Source organism: Bombus terrestris, chromosome 11 (assembly GCF_910591885.1).
Source record: "Bombus terrestris chromosome 11, iyBomTerr1.2, whole genome shotgun sequence".
NCBI classification, from domain to species: domain Eukaryota; kingdom Metazoa; phylum Arthropoda; class Insecta; order Hymenoptera; family Apidae; genus Bombus; species Bombus terrestris.
This window is the reverse complement of record NC_063279.1, coordinates 646,407-665,489: the sequence shown is the minus strand read 5'-3', so window position 1 is coordinate 665,489 and position 19,083 is coordinate 646,407. Positions and strand designations below refer to the sequence as shown.

The following is a 19,083-nucleotide window of genomic DNA, read 5'->3' as shown; positions in this document are numbered from 1 at the left end:
AAGTAACGAGGAAAGATACGATATTAACGAATGATATTAAACGAATCCTTGGAATCCTGTTTCGTAGAAACACAATTTCACATTGTCAAGGCTCTTAATGGGTTGATTAATAGACCTATCAAAGTATCTTTCTACATAGGTCTCGACAAATTTTAACCAAAATTTTAACGTTACCTCGCATACCGATGGTGTAACGATTATGCGACATAATCGACGCCTATTTGCCGCGATTACGATATCGATAATTACCCGTTAGCGGAGTTTTTCGACCAACGGCGTCGTATTTCGCGATTCAGTGTTCATCGCAATTACGGCGTAACGATCGACCGCGTTCATTTCCGTTTTGTGCTAGCTCAGCTATCACGGAAACGGAAGTTTCGTCGGACGTACAACTTTCGCGACAGTTTCGTTTTTCTTTCTAATTTCTTTTCTCGTCGCTGTACCTCGAAATCGCCACAAATTTCAGCTTCCACGCGGGTTGAACGAGAGACAAACTTTTATACGACGTATCGTAGGTGTCGTAGAGATGCACAGACGAAGATTATCAGAGTGTGCGACGAGGGTAATTCGGGTCAGAAATTTGAGTCGATATGATTAATTTGTTCTGTAATTCGTCAAAAGCCGAATACATCCAACCTAACCAACCATCCTATCGAACTAAACGATGAAAAGCGTCGATTCAGCGTTTACTCCGACGACGAACGAGAATGTTTTTCCCAAAGGGATTCTAACGATGGTACCTTCCCGATGCTCCAGTCTCCAGGTATGATTTTCAAATTTGTTTCAAATTTTACTCTTACGTATGCTCACGACAGTCGTGTCTCGTTACGGTGTTACGTTAAAGAAATTTCAAACGGTTTTGTACAAAAATTCTGTTATGCGTTCGCGAATACCTTGTTCTTCATCGGGATGATTCAACGTTCGTTCGCAATATCTCATTCTGTCGGAATCTCGAGGGTTTACACGAAACGTTGCTGTTTATACGCACGATCGAGAACTAGATCTATCGACGTTGAATCGAAGAAAGTTTCGCGATTTGCTAGCATCGGCCATACCCTGAAAACGTTTCGCCGTTTCGACAGACTCGGTCCAATTTAACTTCGTCTCCGTGTTCGAACGTATCGGCTGAATGTTCCGTTTGTTTCGTTCGACCGCCAAGTCGCCAGTCGCGAGTCGAGTATCTTACGTCGGACCGTCGTGTCGCAACACGGAAATTAGACCGTTCCTTTAGTCGATTTTCCGTTCGATTCCACGTCTTGTTTCCTCCGTAAACGATGCCGAAGCTGTTACAAGATGCCAGTTTCGGTATGTAAATCTTCGACGAACCACGCTATCGTTGACCGCTGAAACTATAGCGTTTCGATAAATTACGAGTACGTTTGATTCCTTAGTGATCCGGTCGTCGTGCCGCGAATTCAAATCTTCCAGAATAACATCGACGTACGTATATTCGATATTTGCTCCGTCTTTCGTTGTCTCGTTGTTTCAGATTTTCCACCAATTAATTTCTTTCGCTTCTGCTCTATCTTTATCCCGCGTCGTTAAAATTGTAGTTTCGTAATTTCTTATCGTCTTCCTCTCGCAAATGCGCGAATATTCTGTAACTTAGGTAGACGATCCAGATAAATCGAGAGCAAAAGGTGTTAAATAAAAGTTAACTTTTGCCGATACGCTGAAATTCGTGCCAACTTTCGCAATTTTGGCTAATTCGCGTCAACTCGATGCAACTTTTCTCACCTTTAGCTCGCGATCAACGATCTTCTATGAAAGTATACTTTACGCAGTTTCCCCTTACGTTTCTCGTTTGCAACGAAATCGAAATAAAATCTAACTTTTGTCAGCAACTTTTTAAATCGATAATTCTTTTTCTAACCAATACGATAAATATAAAGCTATAATTTAAAGGAGAAAAATAAAACGCGGATGTTTACTTTTCGAGCAGCATTATCCAGGCTATATTAATAGAACGTTGAATTCTACGGAATATTAACGAGATCATTTGCAAACCAGAGTCAAGCGAGTAACAACGAGAGCTGCAAAAGCCGTTTAAATAATACATAAACTCTAAAATATTCCGTTTCTTCGATCGCTTCACCGTCGTAATTGCGAAACGATGATTCTGCTAGTTTCCACAATGAAGACCTTTATTTCTTCCCACCAATGTTTACGAGCTACTCGCGATCGACACGATTACGATTTCCTCGAAAGCGCTATCGAAACTCGGACATATTTTTTAATCGTTCGATCGCTCTGTCACCATCGAGCCAATAACTGGCAACTTTTATCACCGATTTTTCCAGTTTCATCGATAGAACGTACGTATAAAACCGCGCGTAAGAACGTGTCAAATATATTTAAACTCGATGATCTATTGGAATATCTTAGACGCGATAATAGACGCGATCGATGTAATTTTCGTGTCGAATAATTTTTGTCGTCGGTGGAATTTTATCCGAGAGAAAAGAAAAAAAAAGAAAGAAAAGAAAAAAACGAGGAAAACAGTGTCGTATTTACATTCTGAATGGTAAAATCATCCATTACGTAGAAGCTGCGCCTCCGTAAAAATTTCTTCAGAGAATATAGAGTCCTATTTGACAAATTGTTCCACGTTCGTACGGTTCGATCGTTTAAATGGGAAATATAAAATAGAAGCAACTCGTACGTTGCCGAAATTTAGATTTATCACGAGGCAATGATTGGACGGCGAGCGCAAATTTTCTGCAACCGATTTTCGTTTGAATTTTTCTCGTTGGCTCGTCGTAATTCAACACCTCGTACACCCTCTCCTCGAAACAGTCGCGATTCCGGAATCTGGCGTGCAACGTAACACGCCGCGGTAAATAATGATCGCGACACGACAACTCGGCTTCCCCGTTATTATTTACGGCCGCCTGGCCTCTCGATATATCCACGGTAATTAATAATCGGACAATAAACGAACCGCAATAGTTACCACCCCAGCCAGAAAAGCAACAGCCTCCTCTATATCAGCTTTTCAATAATTCTATTTTTTTCTGTTACTTAATTTCTTCCTTTTTTTCTTTTTTCCTTAATTATTTCCTATTTTCTCTTGGCTTCTGCGAGAACAATTTATCGCCGCCTACCTTTGTTTATTCGTTTACCGTTAGTTTATTTTATTCTTTTTTCTTCGACCTTTTGACGGTAATTGACCGTCTCGTTACCGTTTTTCATCAGAAAGCAAAAATAACTGTTATTTCTACGATATTTATGAGAAAGGTCACCGAAACGAAGAAAATTTTGTTTATTACTCTTGACCATCGTCAATTTTTATCAACAACATCGTAACAGAGGTAATAGGGGAAACGCAGAGCGTAACCGTTATAAATTAAAACGAAACTATCGTTATCGGTCATGGACGATTAGACGATACCGATTGAAAACTAACATAATAAATTCGAATGTATTCGCGGATAAACGTTGTTGATTTGTTTGTGTTCTTATGTAAAAGCGTCGTCGATATTTGCGGAAAGTAGCAATAAGAATGCAATAAGTCGCAAGACAAGATCTTCTTATCCCTCTTTCTATTCGCTTGCTTTTCACCCTTTCGCCACATATGCACGTATAATATGTACTTGGCGACTGTGCCTATCGCATCGACAGTTGCCCGCGCGACGTTATATCACGCATGGTGCGATCGTCGGGCCGTTTATCTGGGCCGGGCACACCGACTAGGACAGGCTGAAAATATTGCGTCGAATATCGGGTCGCCGTTTATCACTTACCGTTCCGATTCGAACCTTGTAAATCCTTTTTTTTTAGCGTACATTGATGCGAATCGATCGGTCGTCCATGCGTATTTGCGCGCAATCGATCGCCGCGTCGCATCGCCTCGATTAATTAACGAGCCTCTCTGTTCGAATCGATACGCGATGTCCACGCGTACACGGTTCCTTTTGTTCTTTACCGAATGGCGGATAACTTTATTTGAGAAGCAACGCAGCGTGTCGCGTCGTCGTCGACGTCGAGTCGCTTGGCCGAATGTGATCTCCGTTTCTTCTTATTGCGCGGTACGTGATACGCGTCCGTTATTACGGCGACGCGTTCGCGAAACGCGAGTTAAGCAAACTTAGAAATAACGCAATATTTCATACGCGTCGCACGTACGACGCAACCGGTCTGCGTTCTCTCGCTACGTTTCCACGTAGTCGTACTTTTCCACGATCGCGCACACATGTCACTCGAGCCCGAGATAATGCGAAAACGATGAAAATTCGGCCACGAGCGCTTCATCGATACTCGTGCGGCTACACGATTAAGATCGTATCGTGGTTACTAATGGGATAAATTTGCATCAGAGACTTTTATCGTCGCGATTATTCTCGTAGAATAGAACGCGAGATGCAAACATCTTGCCTTCTTCGCGTTAAAGCGTGTCCGGGGAGTAGTACGGAAATCGAGGAGAAGAGCCACGATCTTTTCGGTCTTTTCAGGGCGAGGGTGAAAAACCTGTCGATACAAGCGATCGATACAATTCCGAAATTGGTGGCAAGACGACGAACGCGAATGTCATGGAAATTCGGCGGTTTCTCGCGATAGTTTCGAAACACACAGTTTTCTACGACGAGTTTAGCTTTTATGGTTCGATCACGCAAAGCTTAAAACCACGAAATAAAAGTAATAATCGCAATTCTGAATTTTGAAAACGGTTAATGTTGCAAATCTGAAAATCGAAAAAAGCCGAATGTATCTCTACATAAATACCGCTGATCGGTAATTAATCGGTCTTTGTCGAAAATACAAACAGTTTCTCGTTCGATACGGTCGACTCTTATCTTCTTTTCTTCGCGATTTCATCGACGATCCGGTTATATCGTAACAAGCGGTATTTAACGAAAATGCCATCGGTAGTCACTTCCATTACCAGTACGTTTAGTATTGTCCTCGATTAGCGACTTTTGTCCAGTTTAGCGGATCTCAAGGATGAAAAGTCACGAGTCGAATGAAATTGCGGCATTTTTAAACGCCAACCTCGCTATCTTGCCCGGCGCAGCTCGTACGAGGGTGGTCCAACGACGATATAACGTTGGCCGTTTTACGCGCGGACTACATTCACGTGAACTTTTCGCGTATTTGCCTCGCATGCACCCGGACAGCTTTCTAACAGACGCTGGAAACGATCCTCTTTCGCCGGAAACGGGGACAAATTGTTCCAGTTCTCCGTTTCCCGGGTTTTCTTGCACCGTCCTTTACAATAGAGAAACGATCGGGTTACGGGTCGCCTGTGACGCGATGATAAAGACGGGGGTTGGCTTTTTTAGATGCATTCCCGGTCACGGTTGAAAAGCTAATCCGTGGTCTTTTTCCGCCGACTTCTAGATGGAGTTTGTCCACGACGAATGGCCGTGTCTTTCTATATCTTTCGTCCCATATGGTTTTCAATCGAGTCGTGGTTCGACCCCGACAGAAATATTTCAAACATTTTTCAAATATTTTAAACGCAGATTTTGGACGTTTATCTCGATATTTCGACAAACGTCGATTCAAATATCGGTTAGATTTCGTAATAAACGTTGCGTCGGTTCTGTATGGTTCGCGTTTAAGGGTAAAGGTTCGCAAAAACCTGTTTCTATACGAATTTTTTTAGCAGCTAAAATAGGTCAACTCCATTTTTCGTAAATTTCTCATTTTCATTATCCCGCGTAATTGCTGCACGATCGATGTTCAATTTTTGAAGAAACAACACGTACGTAGGTATTCAGGGTGACTCTTGAAGCCGAAATGAAACGAAAATCGGGAATAATAAAATGATCGACCAAAATATCTCTGCACGCGAACGAAAGGAAGCAGGCGGTCTTCGAATGTTCCCAGAAGTAAAAGTCGGGGGGATTTAAATCCGAGGACCGAGCAGGCCGAAGCACAGATCCTCTCCGACCGATCTCATTTCGGCTTTAATACTCGTCTCTTAAATTTCCCGACACCCTTGGCAAAACACACACTGTATACTCTTTACGACGTTCGTCTTGAACGAAGTACAAACATCGCGATATTTTCTAGCAGCTACGTTACGATTCAAAAACGTTCTCCGTCTTATCGTCGAAAGACACGGAAAAGTTGATCTCTCGAGGAGCCTAATCGTTAGACGTAAAATCTCTCGAAACGAGGTTTCGATCGTTTCATCCGGGAAAAATAAAAATCGCGTAATAAAAACACTTGGTTTATAGCCGATGTTATGCTCCAGTTTCGCCATTCGATGACATCGTCACGTTCGGAGAGGAAATTTTCGATAACAATTTCATCGCGTTAAATCTAGGTAGACCGCGCGCAATAAGGACGTGCGTCGCAGACCAAGCGACGCTACATTTTCTTGCCGTTCTTCCTGCTCGCTCGACGATGTATTTTTATTGCCGACAACGAACTTGGCTTATTAGATTACACGGGAAACCGGTTCCGCCGTCATTCTCGCGATAAAACCGCGAATTCGGTCGAGTTATCTTCGCACGATCCGTTCGAAACTTTCCTCTTGAAACATTCAAACAGCTTCTCGCGCTTCGTAAGCTGTCGTTCGGTTCGCCAATTTCCCTTTTACTCGCCTTTAATTTTTATTCCGCCCCGTGGAGATCGAGGCGGGTGGAGGAAGATGGAAAGCAGAGTCGGATGATGGAAACGGAGAGAGGGAGACAGAGAGAGGGAAAGAGAGACAAAGAAAAGGGTAAGGATCGAGGAACGTGATTCATGAAGGTAAAAAGGAGGATAGAGATAAGGGACAAGGTGTGTGCTTGCCGGAAGCGGCGGCGTACGAAGAAAAATATTCTGTCTCGCATCTTGAAACGCGTATCCTCCTCCGACATTTTTAAATGTGAACAAACGAGAATTTCATCCGGCAACGCGTTTCCGTCGCGATTCGCCGCCTTCCCTTTCCCGTTGGAACCGTGATACGAAAAATTGGAATGTTTGTTACTACCTCTAATAGTTTGCTTAAAAGGATAGCTATCTTTTTTTGTACCGTACGATTTATTTGCGTGCTTTGTAAATGCCTGTAAAAAATGTTTCGATAATTCCTCGTTGAAGCTTGGCGTCGCGAACGAAACGCCGCGTTTTCTAACGATACAGGTTATTTTGCATCCTTCACGGATGCAGAATGCCTCGAACAGAGACTTACAGAAAATTCCAAAGAGATCGCTACAGGGCACTTGCGAGAACTTGCGCTGCGACGCGATATCCTACAGATGGCTCGGAGAATATTAGTATCTCGATTTCATACGCGCGAGTATCTTTTTCAAAAATATCGAGAGTAATATCGAATTGCGTCTTTTATCGCAAATTTTATTTACAAACGTAATACGATACAGAATTTCGTACAGAAGGATAGATTAGATTCAACCGAAGCAACGCCACGAACGTCGTCTCTTAAGATACGTTGTCCGTCCGGAAAGGATCTTCAGCTTTAGAGAAAACACGCGCATCCATCAAAAGGAAAGAGAACATAATAACGAAAGAAGCAAGTTACAACTCCCTAGGTAAATCGTAGTCGGAAGCTTTATCGGTTCCTTGGCAATTGCTAGCTTCTATAAATTGTGTCTCGTTCGACTGCCTTTTCAATTTTACCAGTCCTGACCTGTTTAAAATTTCATCCACGAGGGAATGCCGATCCGATCCAGTTATATCGCTCGTGAAGATAAAGCCCGGATAAAGATAAGAAACGTATCTGTTGAAAGTGCAACGCGATACAGCCAGCAACGTAACCCCGCGATTCTCCTTTCGTTCGTTGCCTAACCAATGAGATACTTTCTCGGACAACTTTCCTCCTTCTTGCCGTCGTTTTATGTACTCTAGAACGTACTCTGCGATCGGGATGCGGTTCTACGATGAGATCTTCCAAACATCGTTCAAACGTTGGAGGAAAATTGGAACGAACGTACCGCAGCTTTCTACATTCGACCCTGGATAAAATCGATCATATCGTTGTTACAACTTGCGTTTCTTACCACAGATTTATTAACGTTAAAAGTATCAGAGTGATTTTTCATAATAATCCTGTAGATTTACGACGGTGCTTTTTTGCGATTTTCAATGATTCTTTGCAACTTTAACGGTATACATATATGTATGTATGTATATATATACACATTTGTACACGTAGGTATTACAGCGGTATCATATCTGTTTCTTTCGTTTTATAAGAAAATAATAGACGCACAATGTTTTTTGTTTTATATCAGTTTATCGAATTATACACGAAGCGAAAGAAACTTTTCTGATAACCTAATATTTTCCTCGCAAGGATCGTTATGTCGAACAGATCGATATATTTTATTTAATTTCAAGAAACGTGGTCGAAAGTTAAAAGCTGAGAATTCTACCATGTGGCATTTTTTTCTTACGTTCTAACCCGAGAACAAATTGAATCGACTGACGTTATTAATTACGAATGTATTTCATCGAACTTACCTCGGATAAAGGATTTGAGAAGCTGACCTACATCGAGCGAGCTTCTACGTGGAATTGCTTTAAGAGGCTGTCTAATCAGGCTTCCTGTCTGTTCATGCGGTGGCTCACAATCGATTTTACGGTGCACAAAACTCGACGAACGGCAGAGCTGATCGACAGGCACGCGATCGCTTGAAAACTACTCGCAGTTTGATCTTAGTTCGCCCGTACTTGTTCGCCAACTGAAATCGTTTAAACGTCGATTGGCTAAACTCGCTCTTTTTCGAAGAACGACACATCGATGTGCCAATGGTAACACTCGGAGGAGAAAACTTGTTCGTTTATGTTAAACATACAACGCTACAGAATACTGCGAGATCTTCTGAATTCCAAACGTTCGATCAAATCAAAGATATTCTTCGTCTCAACGTTTTCAAAGCGGGTGTCAGCGGGTGCGCGACCGTGGCTGTGCCATCTATTACGCTCAGATATAGACGCGCCGAAACGTTTCGAAAATACGAGAAACTTTTATGCAAAAAGTCGCGTGTCCGCTAAAATTTAAAATTGGTATTTGCGTATACGAGCGATGCGAATCTTTGCGTTGGACATTTTATCGCGTTATCTATTCTAGAATATACACGCGTATGTACGCGCCAGCCTCTTATTTACCTCGCTCCCCAAAATCGGACAAAAATGGACAAAAACGAAGGAAAACGGCAGTTTGTACGTAAATTTATTTATTACTTTTGTCGATTATAGTTGGATTTTGCAAAATTATAGTATTTTCTCTTTTTACGTTTTCGAATTTCCTCCGTACGCAATTGTATAGTCCAACAAGGTCCGCCGTAAAAGCGTTCAAACTCGCAAAATTTTTCGCCTCAGAATTTTAGTTGTCTCGGTTAAGACAAAAGTAGCAATTTGCTCGCGTCAGCTGTTTCGCGACGTTAATTATCTCGCCACATAGCGCTCGCAGGTATCGACGAAAAAAGGAGAAGGCGGATCGTCAGGGAGGAATGCAGCTTGAAAGCATTTCTCGGCCAGTGACGGATAAATAGAGTTGCTGTCGAATCAACTAGGATCGATGGAACGTCCAATCTGTCGACCCACTGCATTCACCCATTGCAGAGTCACGGACCGATATACGTATAGCAGGCGAGTGGAGTGCCGCGCGTAGGTAGTTTGCGCGGGGCTGCTGTCCTTTTGAAACTTCAATCTCCAGTTACCTGGATCTGGCGCTGGAACCAGTTCGTCGTGCGGGCCAGTTTGTCCAGACAACAAAAGTGGACGTTTCCTATGGGAAAGGGGTAATTTCGTCTTTGCAGCAATTTTAGGACCGCGTATTTCTACCGCTTACCGGAGCGGTTTCTACGGACTGGTTCCGAGAATCACGCAAACGAAATGGCAGTGAGAAATGTTTTTCATCCGATTCGAGGACGATAGTTGCTTCGTGTTTTCGTCGAATTTAAAAAATACGCATTTTCACGACAGAAAAACACGATTAGATCGAAAATACGTAGCAAAGAACGTAGTGGGCTTATTTTCACTCAATCGATTTGATATCGCTTACCTTTAGTATCATCTTGTACGTACGGGTTAATGACACTGAAATTAACCTAGGCAAGAGAAAATGGCAGAAAATGTTATTCGGCGAAATCGTCGATGTTTGAACGAGAAAGATTCCTCTTAAAGATTGGCGGGAGCAAATGGTAGAAAGGAAAGGAACAAAGTCTTGTAAAACGCATATCGTATATTTCATAATTTCGCCGTCGAAGAAAACTTTGGATTTTATGTCAAGTTCGAGTATTACCTTGCGATCTGTCCCGATACACAAGTTCAATTGCTCGTGAGCGCCGTTCGAGAGCCTCATCCGTCGAGCGACAGATCAACGGATCAACGGAAAAAGAATGACTTTCGCTAAAACGCGTAGCTGCCGCCGCTTTAAAACTTCGCTTCGTATCGCTAATTGATGAGCTTAGGATCAGGTTGGCAGTTAATCGCTTTTCTCGCATCCCATTGTGCCCATTGAGCCGCTCGGAAACGCTTTACGAGTGGTTTAATCCTTGATCCGTAACACGAATTTTCGCTAGTTTACGATCAAAGGATATTTCATATTTTTAATCAACGACATCGCGTTAAATATTCGAATTTATTTTCACGAACGACAGAACGATATTACCGCGATACTTTGATACGAAAATCGGTAAATTTGAAAAATGTGTGCTTTTACTTAGAGAAATAACGATGCCGACGAAATAATTTAATCTCTTAAGCATTTTCGTTTGTACTTGGTATTTGTAGTTTTACGACTCGTCCACTTTGTTCGTGCTTGCGCGTAATTTTATAACCAGTCGATATAGAAAACAACGAGACGCGCACGTTGATGCATAACACTCTCGTTAACTAAGAACGATGTAAATACGAATGTTCGTGACGCGCGTAGTCGATGTTACGAATTAAGTACACTGTATTCGTTCGAGTGGAGAGGATATACGTATGCGGCGCTTTATCGCTTTCTTCGATTATCTCGTCGACGATCGAATCAAGTGCGAGTAATTTACGCGCAAACGCAACGTTATCGCGCGCTTCGCGATCGCTTCCGCTTTCTTTCACGCGATGCTTCCGCCTGGCTCTTTAGAAAACTAGATAATACTGATAATTCGAGCCTCGCTCGAGCGGTCCGTACTTGGTACACACAGTCGACTTTTTCTTTCGTCGACGCATGATTACTCGAACAAAATGCATAAATAAGGAAACTCACTGTTACAGTCATCGAATAGCTTTTGTTATTAGATACATCGTACTTCTTATCTTCATTCGCGATCGATTTCCGAATTCAACTCGAACTCGGTAAAGAAGGAAAAGCGTAATTACGATCGAACGAACGATCGTCGCTTAAACTTGTTAACGCGCGTTCGTTCGATCGCTGATACGAATATACGCGAGACGCTCGATCATCGTCACATCGTCGCGCCATTTTCCGACGAACGCACGTCTCGGAAACGTTGGAACGCGATAAAGGAACGCAACGGCGCGAGGCGGCTTCCGAGCGTTTCGTCATCGTGCCGATAAATGCCCACGTATAAGTGCGCACGTTTACGCAAACTTGATCGAACCTGCGCTGATTTTCGAATCGACGCAGTTGGGCGCAGTCAGGCGGCACGGTTTCGTACGGATTTTTCCGAGACAATTCGTAGGGAGGAAGGAACAACCTCCTGTCGGCAGCTCTCTTTTGCCGCGCCGGAGATCAAAGATGATTCTTTCGCTATCGGTAGATTCTGGTTGCCGAGATATCTTTGGAACGCTATCGACGATCCTTTGGAAATCTTTTGGTATTTTTCGCATTGGCTCGATGATAAAGGCGGTCCTATATAAAGTGGAAAAATAAGAGACATTTCTCTAGGAAATAAACGAAAAAGTATGGTTGTGAGTATGAGATGATCGATCCGATGAATGGAAACTTAACGCGTTCACCATCCGTGCTAAGGAATTTAAGGTAATAGAGATGTAACGCGAAAGCGAGGACATTTTTCTCTGGAATCGTAGACAGTGAACGTTTTAAGTTTACTACTGATCTACATCCGTTTCAATTAGTTTAGTAGTTCAGTCTATTCGAGTGCCGAATAACGAGATATGTCAACATTTTTATACGTATTAAACCCCTATGTACTATTTTTATTATATTTTGATTATGTATTCCACGATACAAAGATCTATCGTACACGATCGCTAAAATAAACGAAAACGTGCGATTACACGAGTTAACGTAGAACGTAAAAGATATGCACGTGTCGTTCTCACCTTGTTCCATCTTCGTTTACGTACGACGCAACTCTGCGGCCAAACTCTTCGCACTTGACTTCGTTCTCGAAACTGAATATAAAGGCACATGACGTAGCTGACGCGCGAAAACAGAAAGACTACGAGTCAGCCGATCGAATTTCCAAATTGAATTTCCAAATCGAATCTCTAACCCCGTTTTCTCTCTCACTTTCGATACGATCCGATCGATTTAGCAACCAGCGCTATCGACAAATTCCTTCCTCCGAAGCTCGGCGGGTTGCCTAATTCTTTCGACTACGATCCGAGAGTTCCGGTAACCGGAAGGACAAAGACGCGAGAGTCGGGCGCTTTACGAGATCGAGTCGGCCATGGAGGACAAACAGCGAACCGGAAACTGGCGTGTAGCGACGCGGAAAGACAATGGCGGCGGATCGACGCTGCCAACCTTTCCCTTTCTCGTAGTAGCCTATTCTCTCGTCTATTCTCGTAACGTTTCGATCCACGTATTACTTTCGCCAGCCAACGTCACCTCTTCTCGTTTCATCCATTTCTTTCGTCGCTCTTTTTTCCTTCGTTCGTCGTTTACGCATCCACACGGCTAGCTCCATTCTTCAGCGATAATATAAAAGTCCATATTGTTATTTGCGCAGCGCCGTGTCGATACGGCGACGAAGCGTCGTCGATCCTTCATCTGAACACCTGTTGTATCCGGCCCAGGAGAACGAACAGAAGCAGTAGCAACGACCCGCTACCGCCCACGCTTTTTGCGGATCCGTGATGCAGTTCGGCTAAGCTTTCTCCTGAAACATCGTTACGTACACTCAAACACTGTTAGCTTTCGACTATATTGGCTTAAGAAATTGATAACGATCGTACATGTTGGCACGACCGCACGAAAATGTTAAGAATGCGCTGTCGATGCGAATGTTAAGAATAAGCAAGACGATATCGGATTGGAACAAAAGTTGCCAATGTCCTTCAAAAAATTCAAAAACAACCTTTATATATTTCTACGTAAATTTACTTGACGATGTACGTGGCATCCCGTTATTGCAAAACGTTACGAACTCTTGTCTCTAGCCGACATATTTTACATCGAACGAAGCAAAGATGTCACGAAGAAAGTAGCGAAGTTTAGTTCCCAAACAATTTCCAAATGAAAGATAGAGCACGTTTTGCACGAAAAGCAACGAGGATAGATATCGTTGTTGTCGACGCATCCTGCGGGCATTGCGAGCATCACTGTTGCGCCACGATGTAAGTTTTCTGACTTTGAAAGGCTACGAGCTACGAGTAAACTTTTTACCTGGTAAAAGCACGCTTTGCATTTAGCATAACCGGCATAAGGAACGACCGAACGGGTGACGCGTGTTCGTTTTCCCGCTCGATATAACCGTGAATTAGGCAGGTTTTGATGGAATCCGCTATCGTAAATCTCGATATAACCGGCTCTTTTGTAAAAAGCGATAGCTACGAAATGGGCTAAACGACAGAGCTAAAAACCAATTAACACGGGCCTCTGTTATGCAACGCTGATTCGTCGTTACGTTCTCTCTTTTTGAATTTCAATCGACGGTAAACAGGAAAGAGAATAAAGCACCACCAGAAAGGACAAAAGGGAATACAAATATCAAAGGCTCTTCGATGTTGAAGAATTTTTTCCAAAAAACACCGTTCCAGCGAATCAATTGCGATCTAAAGCCAAATTCCACAGCGTAAATCGAACGTTCGTTTACTATCTCGATTTATATATTCTTTGTTTTTATGCTTTTCACATTTTTTATTACTTTCTCGCTCGCGTTTTACTCGCGCGTTAAAAATACCGTTCTCTATTTTCCTTTTTTTTCTTTTTGCTTAAAGTTGTGAAAATCCTCAAAATTTTTCAATAAGAAACGCACCTTACTTTCCGTGTTTCGATCGTCTTATTTAGCGCAGAGGCTGAATATTAGATGTAAGAGGCTTATATTTAAGTAGCGAGAGTTTATTGGCGGTGATAAGTCGTACATATCTTATCGGGATTTTTGTGCGTCGCGCGCGAGTTTGTTGCAATTTAACGGCGGCGCGGCATCGTGAAAGTTACGTTCCCTGATATTCTGTTCGCTTCTTTCGTCACGCACACCTGTAATTAAGCGTAATATGCATAAATATCACAGAATATTTAACGTCGGCCACGTGACTTTCATTTTGACAGCCTCATAAAGATCGTAGTGCAAGTTTTCGCGATCCTTCGGCATTACGTCGAAAACTTTCGGCGAGGTTCATCGAATATAAATCACCACGCTGTTAACTTTTTATAAATTTACGCTACATCTTCATCGAATGCAATTACCTAATTCCTAAAAAATATTTTCAGAAAACTTTACGTAGACTTGTTGATTTTTTTTTTTAAATTCAAATAATCGTTAGAATATTCATGAATATAAAAAAGAACGTAAATATTCCCTCTTTTTTAAAGAATTTCTGGCGCTGTGTTTCTCCTATTAATTCGAAACGATTAGCAAAATACATAAAAATAAAAAATAAATTGTAAAAATTCATGAAATACGCACATCAAACGTGGAAACCACTGCATCGATAAACAACACGATACATTAGCGATCGAGAGTATTCAAATTCTTTTCTGCGGATTGGATTGGCCGCGGTTGATGAATACTGCATCGGCTGTAATTTACATGCGCATTACGTCGAATTTTTTTACGACTGCAGATGATCGACGGAATACGTGATTTCAGGTAAATGAAATTCTTAACCCAACTATTGCGATACCGTGAACTTCATTGAAACACTTAGGCAGAATAGCGTAATTGGAATCTGTTCGACGCGCGGTGCATTTAAAAGAGGATAACGATATAGTTAGAGCAAACATTTTCTATTCTTTGGCATGATGTAAAAGTTCGTAGAAAATCGCTCGATGCTTATGACGCGTTAGTTGCGAGAACGACTTTCGAAACAAAGCAACTGTAACATGGACAAGAGTGAATAACACGCTTGTATTATTTCAAATACACGTAATTCCTTTTACTATAACGCGTATAGGAATGTACAAGAGTTCTTAAATTATGTATCGAGTTAGGAACAGAAATGCTCGAATCGTGTTGGAACCAACTTGATTGCGACACGTTGGAAAATTTTCAAGCGCTGGCTCTAAGACGGTAGAAAAACGTTTATGCTCACCGTTGAGCACGTGCACGTGAACAGTGGCAGGTTGATCGGGCATGGTGGTGAGATGGCACGTGTAGTTTCCGCTGTCAGCTGGTCCCACCCTCGCTATGCTGAGTGTCGAATTGGCCCCCTCTTCCATTAGGTCCGTTTTCACGCTGGAACATACGTACAGCGGTGTTGAAATTTCAATTTTTAACGGAACTTCCGACGGGCGTTTTATCAGCGGCCGGAAGCGTATGCGAAAAATGGCCAGTCCAATTTTTGAGAGATCGCTCTGCAGACTTTTATTCTACCCTTTATCATCTTTCTTGCCTTTTTTTTTATCACGCGTTTTTATAAAGCTAGGCTTTCGTTCGAACGATACTCGTAATAAAACAAATCTCGCGTTCCCTTTATTTCTCCCTTAACCGCTTGGTCTTTGCCCTTGGTCGTTCTTTTTTCAAAGAAAAACCTATGAAAAGTATTTTAGTATCGCAGTGGCTAAAAATTTGCCTCGAGGTGAAAAGAGGTATTTTCTTTTCCACTATTCGTATGGTTAAAATGTGATACATCGTGTATGCGTATCTATACAATGGTTAACATTTATATAGATGAGTGACGCGTGAAATCGATTACGAAATTATTACGATTCTTGGTAATATCGCACGCGATGTATTTAAACTCGAATCGAATTAAAATTCCATATTGATATGCATTGGGAAAGTATAAATGCAATCAGCTTCTATTTGGAAAGCATTAGCATATGGAATTTTGAACATCGTGTAATATAGAGTAGCTATAATGGAGTCAATTTTTCCTGCATCGTTGTAAATTGGAAAGAGAGACTGTCAGGGGAGAAATGTTTTAATTCTTCGATGAATGCTAACGCGAAATTGATTTACATGGCAGATAATTTATCTAGTAACTTTATTAACTTTATAATTTTTATTATTTATCTAAAAAAATAATTTCGTCGTTCTCTTTATATTCGTTGGCTACCTTATTAACGAACAAAATGCAAAGAGAAAAATGCGCCACCTTATTCGAACAATTTGTCAAAGCAAGTAGAACGTACGCGAGTGATATTATTCCGTAATAGGATCTGTTTGGTCCGCTTGATCTATCTGGCAAGAAACGATGTTATTTCCTTGCGGACACGAACACATCTACGTTGCGAAACAACTCTTCGCGATGATAAGGCGCTGTAACTTAATAAATCGCTAGCGTTGATCGTTTCGAGATTATGTACATGCTTACGAAAGAGAACGCGTAAAGTAATTGCTCTCTTTCATCTTACTTATACATCTTACATTGCATCTTATTGATCGTGATTGGGCAAAGGTACACGCAACTTGGCTCGTTCGGTTCGTCTTAGAAATGTACGTAGAAACGAGCTTTTATCGAATTTTCATCGAACCATTTTACGATAAAGCACAGTGATTGTACATGAAAACGACGAATCTTAAGATTCGGCAATGAAATATTTGATTATAGGTAGGTTATAGTATGTGCGTCATAAAAGATTTGATATTCTTTGGGAAGAAGAAGGACTCGAGCGTGCATCGAATGGTCGTTCGATTTCTTTTCATTACCATCGTTTTTTTCATGCCCCTTATCAATCTCTCAGCGAAGAAGCTAATAAAACTTTCAATTTCTTTCAAGTCTAGCAATCTCGTAGGCACGAGAGATACATTTTTCCGTGTTTTATCAAAACTTGATGTCAAAATGACGAACCGTGTAGATATCGAGCTTTCAAAGTATGTTCACATTGTGCAATACAGACATCATCGAGGTCTAGAAATATCGGGCTATGTATAAATTGAATTCTCAAGGTACTCTATTCTATAGAAATCGAGGTCTCAAAGTACGTACATTGTTATGTAGAAACCGTGTTTTTCATGTAGCGTATCACGTAGCAGGCGAGTTTCTAAAGCACTACGTTATGCAAAAATCGAACCTTTAAAAGACCGCAAAAGTACGTAGAAATCGATTTCACGAACCGATCTATCGTAAAAGACTCGAATTCTCGAAATATCGCATTAGAAGATATATCAACGTATTATAAAACACCATGTTACTTAGAAATCGAATCCTTATGGTATTTTATCGCAGTAAGGTTTTCAGCAGAGTAGCGTACGAATGCGGCGTAATTTCGAATTACGTGCAAAACCATGGTTATCTACGAGATCTATATCTACGAAATGTCGAGAGTAGACTCTCACGGTTACCTATTCGATTCGTTAGCAAATTTTGTCGCTCAGGCGTCGCTCGTTATGTAGCGAGGATCGATATACGCCTGTTTATTTATTATCTTGTAATGTAACTTTTACGCAATTCCGCAGGACGTTTTAAATTTTGCATTTATACGAATACGGAATTCCAACCGATTATTCGTCGTTTCTCCGACAATCTGACTTTCAATAATCGTCGTTCGTACGAGACCAGTAGGCGTCTCGCGATGCACCTACCTTTTTAAATCAAACGAGATTTTTAACAAATAATATATACTCTTTATTCGACGCTTCGTTTAAATCAAACGATAAATACCGTAGCCTTTGTCTCGTTCTATTCTCCACGAAATACGGAGCAGGGGGTCGCCTTTAATTGAAAAACTTGGCGAGCGCAATTTGCCGTTCGTTATCTCCTCGTTCGAGCACGATTGCTCGTCGATCCGTAGCGCGAAGCAACCAACCATCGAGGTTTCAACCGTTTCACTTGGCTTCTTTCAGTTTCACGTTAATAAACCGGCAGTTGGGATACTTTTTTCCATTTCTCTTCCTTTTCATCCAACCTTTTCTTACTCGCCGCTGTTCACCGTTCAAGCTTTCTTACGAAATTGCGTTGTCGCGTCGGTTGAGAAACGGAACACGTACTCGTCGTCCAAGTAATGGAATTAACGTATCACGGGGTTGTAAATTTCTGCACGATACGACTCTGTAATTTTAACGCTATGAAAAATGCGCCCTGCGAGCCATTCGCGTCCCGTGAATGTATAATAAACGGGATTGAATCGCAACCCTATTAACGCGTCCCTGCGTACGAATGATTTAATCGCGCCGGCTATTGTTTTAAACTATAACTCCCGGCGAGCACGTTTAACCGATTAGCTCCAAGAGATTTTATCGATAGAAGGGTGGAATAATTTTAAAACTACCGTTTTAGTCTTATTATTATTACGATTATTATTCATGGTGTCCGAGGAAAATCCATTTTTATCGTTGTCCTTTGAAAACGCGTATGTTCGTATTAACGATATAGGAGGAGAAACACCGTCTGACACGATTTCTCGTGTGTTCGGCCAAAGGTGGCTAAGACGACGACGCGAATTTTCGCCATCTTCGGACCAAGTTGATTAAAATTCCGGCGAATAATCTCGGCGACGAATAATTTGCCGTTTTACGTTTCTCGAATCGACGCGACGACGCGACGGATCTGCGACGCGGGAGCGCGGTGGCACACGGCCGGAAATGGACATTTACTTTCTCGGAGAAAAATAACGAGCGGCAGAACGGTAGTTACTGCGGAAATGTGTTTACGGTCTGCGGTTTCCACGGGCCACGTGGTTGCGCTACGTACGACGAGGGCTGAAGCGGTCGTACCACGAGGGTGCTCTGAAACGAGAGGCCAAGTCTCTATGTACACGCGCCTTTATGTACCGGGTGCACAGTGCAAACTAATTCCATTTACCGGCAGCCAGCGTGTCTGCCGGGTTGTAACTTTGTCGAGCTGTCGGCCACATCGACAACATTTTCGCGAGAAACATTCTCCTTGGGC

General features: G+C 42.0%; 1 protein-coding gene and 1 long non-coding RNA gene across 7 annotated transcripts in view; one reads left to right on the top strand and one right to left on the bottom strand.

Annotated features, from left to right (window-relative positions):
- The first annotated feature begins 296 nt into the window (after positions 1-296).
- LOC125386040 overlaps positions 297-19,083 on the top strand; it is a 34,423-nt gene continuing 15,636 nt past the window's right edge. The window contains exon 1 of the long non-coding RNA XR_007225866.1: positions 297-1,305. This is a non-coding gene — a long non-coding RNA (uncharacterized LOC125386040). The remainder of the gene's footprint in view (positions 1,306-19,083) is intronic.
- The window catches only part of LOC100647470 (zwei Ig domain protein zig-8), a 237,816-nt gene continuing 228,848 nt past the window's right edge, over positions 10,116-19,083 (bottom strand). For 4 of the 6 annotated variants that reach the window (XM_003398723.4, XM_048410574.1, XM_048410575.1 and 1 more), the window contains 2 exons: positions 15,343-15,485; positions 10,116-12,968 (listed from right to left, as the gene is read on the bottom strand). In XM_003398723.4, coding sequence (XP_003398771.1) covers positions 12,856-12,968; positions 15,343-15,485 — 256 coding nt within the window. In that variant the 3' untranslated portion in view covers positions 10,116-12,855. The remainder of the gene's footprint in view (positions 12,969-15,342; positions 15,486-19,083) is intronic. The other 2 variants (XR_007225865.1, XM_048410576.1) reach the window with 2 other exon arrangements.